The 6019-nt window shown below is 51.2% G+C and overlaps 1 protein-coding gene across 3 annotated transcripts; it reads right to left on the reverse strand.

The window, feature by feature from the left end:
• Positions 1–2847: 2847 nt before the first annotated feature.
• Positions 2848–4764, reverse strand: ID3 (inhibitor of DNA binding 3, dominant negative helix-loop-helix protein). 3 transcript variants are annotated; one of them, XM_011945565.1, is made up of 3 exons: positions 4052–4764; positions 3859–3943; positions 2848–3339 (listed from the first exon to the last, which is right to left on the reverse strand). In XM_011945565.1, the coding sequence occupies exons 1-2, from the start codon at positions 4349–4351 to the stop codon at positions 3884–3886; spliced, it is 360 nt and encodes a 119-aa protein (XP_011800955.1). In that variant the 5' UTR covers positions 4352–4764; the 3' UTR covers positions 2848–3339; positions 3859–3883. The 3 variants fall into 3 exon arrangements, 2 of the variants coding, with proteins under 2 accessions (XP_011800955.1, XP_011800956.1); XM_011945566.1 differs by having other exon boundaries at positions 3242–3339; positions 3855–3943; XR_001002159.1 differs by having other exon boundaries at positions 3859–4764.
• Positions 4765–6019: the final 1255 nt, after the last annotated feature.

Here is a 6019-nt window from a genome sequence, read left to right on the forward strand (position 1 = left end):
GGTCCGAGGCCCTGCCCCAGCCTGGGCGCCGCAGAGCCGCCGGTGGGGAGCGGCGGTCTCCGGGGAGGTCCGGGAGTGGGCAGAGGAGAGCCTTTGGAAGCAGCGCTGCGGGAAAGACCGCGGCAGGAGGTTTTCAGGTTTAGCCTGGGGCATGGGGAAGAATGGTGGCCACGAGGGGTGATGAGGCTGGGAAGACAGATAATTGAAGGTTGTCCTGCGCGTCCAAAGCTAGAGAGCTATAACTGGCTTTCTGGAAAGGACACCATTTCTGGTGTCACAGGCATGAATTTGAATCTTGGTTTTGTTACTTAGAAGCCGTGTGGCCACCGGCAAGTTACTTCGCCTGTTCTGAGCTAGTTTATTTACGAAACAAAGACACCTCCCAAAGGTATTTAACAGCCGATGCGATCAGCTCTGAATCTGATCGCATGCGACAATTTGCACAAGACATTCAGCAGTGAATCTTGTAGTTCAGGAAGCCTCGTGGATACTTTATGCGCCTCATGGTTTATCCGAACAACACACCTGGAAGGGAGGTACCGATATCCCCCTTTCACAGATGAGGAGTCGTCCTAGGTCTTTCATTCCACAAGCACTCCCTGGGACAAGCACTCCCTGGAGACCAAGCATATGCCAGTCTCTGGGAATGGCGAGGGAAAAGAGCCAAGCTGAAGTGAAGGCAAGAACATGAGCTTTGAAGCTAAAGGAAGCTGGGGTTCCTAAACCCTGCTCTGCCACTTCCTTGCTGTGTGACCTGGATCAAGTTATTCAGCCTTTCTGAGTCTTTTTTCTATAAACCAGGAATGATACTCATCATGGTGGTTTGTGAAGATTAGAACAAAAATGAAGATAAAATAGTCTGGAACCTGGCAGGCACTTCCATAGGTGATTATGACAGAAGACACTACTACTATCCTCTCTGGGAGTTTTCTGACCTAGGGCCAAATTGCTCTCACTCTCTAATGACTAATGGATTGGCATGCTGGTCTATCTTTTGTCCTGGCCACCTGAACAGCTCAGTCCTGGGAGTCCTGACAGGCAGTTTCCTTGGAATTAGCTTAATAATACCTCGTAGGTGTGTGATGCATTTCAAAGAACTTTCCCACCATTATCTTCTGTCCTGGGAGGCAGCAGAGCGCAGGAGGAGAATGGCTCAGAGAGGTGGAGTGCTTGCTCAAGGTCACTCAGCAGATGACCACTGCAGCCCTTTTTAGCCTTCCATGGTACCGAAACTTCCGAGCAAGCAGGAGGCAACGTGCTGTGGCAGAAAAGGGTATAAGACATTGAGCTCAATGCATGGCTCTACTGCAGTTCATGGTGTAATGTGGGGCCTAGCACCTCAGAACCGCTGCCTTAGAATCAGCTTCCTTTACAGATGCAGAAACTGGGGCTCAAGAGGCAAAGTCCCTAGCCTGAGGTTATACAGCTAGGAGGTGACACAGCAGGGATTTGTGCCCTTGTATGGTCATCTCTAAAGCCAGCACGGCACACCTAAAAAACAATCCAAGGTAGACCCAACCCAGGCTTTGTACTTGGTTTGGTGCAAGGGTTTCTCACATGAGGACTGAAGTCTGCTATTGCTCTGCGCTGTGTGTGTATGTATTTTTTGAAGAGTATTCATCAGATCAGAGTGACCAGGACACAAAACAGGTAAAGAACCACTGATCAGGCTGAGAGGTTGGTTGGCAATGGCAGAGGTTCTCCTCTTCCCCCATGCCCCTGTTCACCCCAGGAAGCGCACCAGGGTTAAGGCACTGAAGGTGATGACGTGACCTGTTTGTTATGAAATATTGAAGTAATTCATGCCAGGGACCAACACACAGATGAGATCATACCACAAACAGGAATCTCCAGTAAGGCCAGGCACCTGGTGAAGCCCACCTGGGGAGCCACCAGGGGTGTGGGGGAAGGCATGGGTTGGGATCTTGCTTTCTGCCCCACTTCCAGGCCTGGCCTCAAGGAATGGCCAGTCCCCAGCCCTGCTCCTGTTCACCACAGTCGAGTCACTGAAGTTACAGCTCAAATTCCCATCTCTGCCTCTCAAGGGCTGTGAAAACCTAGTTCAAAAGCGTTACCCACAGAAGTTCCCTTTCCCCATTTCTGAAATAGGGACAGGGATGCTTACAGAATAGGTTCCCAATAGAGGTGGTTGTAGAAATACCAGCAGAAATGAGGACTGTGGAGTCTCTGCCTCACATTCCTGGTTCAGGGTCGGACTCTACAACCACCTAGTGTTAGAGAAGGGATTAGTATCAGTACTTCCTAATCAGCATCCAAATCTTTCTTATCCTTTTCAGAAGAGACCTCCTCTCTTTCTTCCAATTTTGGAAGCCCACAAGGAAGCCAGCCCAGAGAGCAAAAAGGAAATGAAACCAGGCCCAGTTATCCGTTTATTCATTTCTGGAATTGGTCTATCAACCACCACCCATGTCTGGGCACCAGGTGAGGCAAACTTGAGGCTCTACTCTTACCACATCCCCTGCTAGAAAGACATAGTTTATAGTGACAATAAAGAGGAAAGCTACTGCTAGATCTCAAGGGACATGAAAACTCAGTTCTCAACTTGCCTGAGCCCCCAACTTGCTGGGCGAGCTTGCACCAGTCTCTCTGGTTTCCCTTCATCCAGGAAATAACAGGGCAGAGTCCAGATCTTTTCTCTGCATCCATCACTCAATGGACATGGGACTCCCATCATGAACCCTTCTCTCCCCACCCCATCCCCTCTCAGCTGGGAAGTTTTTCATCTCTCTCTGATGGGAGTAAGCAAGTTCACTTTCCCAAAGCTCCCTAATGCAGCCATGTGAGAGAAAGCACCATTAGTACTTAGTGGAGACGGGTGTCATCATATACACAAGTGTTTAAAAATCGTTTATTATGCAAAATGTTAACTTTTATAAAAAGTTTAATATACATCGCATTGTTACAGAAAGTCACCTTCCTGTAAAAAAGGTACAAAAACCTATATACTCTATTATAGAGTTCATAAATCAGGGCAACAGAACCTTTCTCCAAGGAGACCAGAAGACCAGCTCTGCCGCCGCCTTGGCATAGTTTGGAGAGCAGCCACTCCTTCCACACCTCCAAGCTCTGAAAAGACAGTCCTTAAAACTTGGGGGTGGGGCAAGGGCAGGGTGACGTCGCCCAGCTGGTGGCCAGAGCTAGCTCTGGCTCTTCAGGCCACACAAGTTCACAGTCCTTCGCTCCAGAGCACCAGGTTCAGCCTCCAGGAAGGGGTTTGGTGAAGTGGGCAGGGCGAAGTTGGGGCCCATCCATGCCGTCCTGCTTCCGGCAGGAGAGGTTCCCGGGGTCCCAGGCCGAACGGGCGCCAGCACCTGCGTTCTGGGCGGGGGAGGAAAGAAGACCAAGGAGCAGTCAGTTTCCGCCGAGCGCGCCGAGGCGGGGGCCGTCCGCAGACTGGTCGGCGCCAGGGAGGAAACTTGGTCTCTACCTCCAGCTGATAACTCCGCGCCCCACGCTGCCCCCACCCAGTTGGCGCCAAAGACCACAGGCGGAGCTTGCACTACCCCTCCCACTTGGAACTGACACCAGCTGGGAGGGGGCTGCCGAAGACATAGCTCCCTATACAACTCCGAACAGAGACTTTTATTTAGTCGGACCCGCGTCTACTTTCCCAGACCCTCGGCCACAGCATGAGGGCAGGGGCGACGCGCATTTAAGGCTGAAATGCACATCACATGGAAACTGACTCTGCCATTCATTTAATGGTACCATGGGCAAGTCACTTGTCCCTCTCTGGCCTCGGTTTCCCTAAACCGAGGGAGTGCCAATCTTCAAAAAGGTCTGCCAACTCCAGGAGTTGCCGTTTAAACCTCCCTCTCCAAGGGAGGAGATACTCACCTGGAGGTGTCAGGACACGGCCGGGTCAGTGGCAGAAGCTCCTTTTGTCGTTGGAGATGACAAGTTCCGGAGCGAGTTCGGCTGTCTGATAAAAGAGGAAAAGAGGGAAGAGTTACACAAGGCAATCTGGAGCTCCAAGGGCTGGCAGCATCCTTGCCTGGGTGTTCAGCCCTGCTCCGGCTTCCAGGCTTACCTGGATGGGGAGATGAGGGCCGTCCGGGGGTCCTGGGACTGGCTCGGCGAGGACCACCTGCAGGTCGAGGATGTAGTCGATGACGCGCTGTAGGATTTCCACCTGGCTAAGCTGAGTGCCTCTCGGAACTCCAGGTACCAGTTCCCGCAGGCGGGAGTAGCAGTGGTTCATGTCGTCCAGCAGGCTCAGCGGCTCCTCGGCAGCCGGGCCCTTGCCTCGGCCCCTGGCGATGGCCAGACTGCGTTCAGACAGGCAGCACACTGCCTCGTAGCAGCCGCGCACCGGGCTCAGCGCCTTCATTGCTGGGGAGTGAGTCCAGAGGTGCCCAAAAGGGGAAGAAACCCAAAAAAATCCCCTCACAGCAGCTTGCAATGCGCACACGCTCGCCGCCGCCGGCACTTATAGAGCCCGCCTCGAAGGCACGCCCCTTTATTCAAAACGGCCCGCCTCGGCTCCGCCCCTGCCGGCCCTGGGCGGTTCACAGCCCGCTTAAATTGCAAACAGGCTTCCTCCGGCTGGTCTGACGCCGAAGACCGCGGAGCCGCGGATTCAAAGAATGAGGAAGCGCTGATACTGGGGCGAGGCGGGCCTCTTCGCCAGCAAGGATTTAAAAATCACTCAAAACCATTAACTTCAAGAATTTGCTTTTTCCTGGCAGCGCCCCAGATCTTTGAGCTTCCCTGCCCCCTGCCAGTCCGCCTTTAGCCCAACACTGGTTCGAACCCACAGCTCCTCCGAGGTCATAAATCCCTGAACAGCAAAGAAGCTCCCCCCTCCCTTTTTGTTAAGCAAAAGATTTTTCAAGGGAAACTTGTAAGGAATTAGTGCCGCCTTGTTCCCCAATTTGCTGTTCGTCTGACCTCCAGACTCACTGGCGTCAGGAATTATCTTGTGACCAGAGGGAAAAAAAATTAATTGCGGTGAAGCTGAGGTTACAATGAAGAAAACAGATTTGCGCTGGGCGCTGAGATTGCAGAAGGAGGAGGGAAAGGGGGTTTGAGCAAAGAACACTATTTATTTGAGCAACAGAGGAAAAGAAGAAAGCCTGAGCCCATGCTTTTTGCATGGGGAAAAAAGGAGCCTGGATCCTCTGCCCTGTGAACTCCATAACGAACCAAATACATGCACAGTTGTGCTTTGTGAGTTCAATTAGAATTTTGGACAAGGTTTTAAATGTGGAGGCACAGATGGGACAATTCCTATATAAACCTTTTTAAGAGCCCCCCATTGGGTCAGCAAATTTGTTAACTTCCCCTCTCCTTACTTTCCACACACCTCTGTGCGGAAAACAATGGTAATTTCATTGCTCTATTGTCCCTTTCTCCTATGGAAGGGCAGGCCACCTGGACTTGATTATTCTTAGCCCTGCCGAAGTAGCTCCAGCTCCATCTGAAAGACCAGGAAAGGAACCAGAGGGCCGGCAAACTAAGTCCTGTATTGCAACAGGACACTGTGCTCAGTATTCTTTCTTTGCGTGTCTTCTTGTCACCTCCTTGACATTTGGGAACCTGCACTTCCAAGATGTTGCTTTCCATCTTGGAAATGACCCAGTGGGATTCCCCCAATAGTTACTTTCCTAATGAACCATTGGTGAATATATATGGAGTTCCTCCACATAGAACAGTGGCTCCTGCTTTCAAGCACCCCACAATTTGGGGAGAGAAGATTAACAGAAAACAAGAGTTCAATAGTGTGTGGCACTGATTAACAGGACAAGGGGAGCTCAGAGCCAAAGAGAGTCTCAAAACAGTTAAACAGGGCACTGGGAATTGAGAGCCCTGGGTTCATCGTGCTACCCTGACAATAATTTGTCATGTAATCTTGAAAAAGCCCAGGTACCCTGGCTTTAATTGCCTTGTGAGTAAAGTAGAAGATGGTGCTAAGTGATTATTTTAAATCCTTTCCAACTGCAGAAGTCCAAGACTGTGTGAAATTTGGATAGGTAGGTGAAGGATGCTGAGGGACCCA

Source organism: Colobus angolensis, unplaced genomic scaffold (assembly GCF_000951035.1).
Source record: "Colobus angolensis palliatus isolate OR3802 unplaced genomic scaffold, Cang.pa_1.0 Scaffold240, whole genome shotgun sequence".
Classification (NCBI taxonomy): domain Eukaryota; kingdom Metazoa; phylum Chordata; class Mammalia; order Primates; family Cercopithecidae; genus Colobus; species Colobus angolensis.

Coding starts and splice junctions, on each gene's coding strand:
- ID3 (XM_011945565.1), bottom strand. CDS start 4,351: ATGAAGGCGCTGAGCCCGGTGCGCGGCTGCTACGAGGCAGTGTGCTGC. Junction 3,944..4,051: donor GCCCTCATCTCCCCATCCAG/GTAAGCCTGGAA, acceptor CTCTTTTATCAG/ACAGCCGAACTCGCTCCGGA.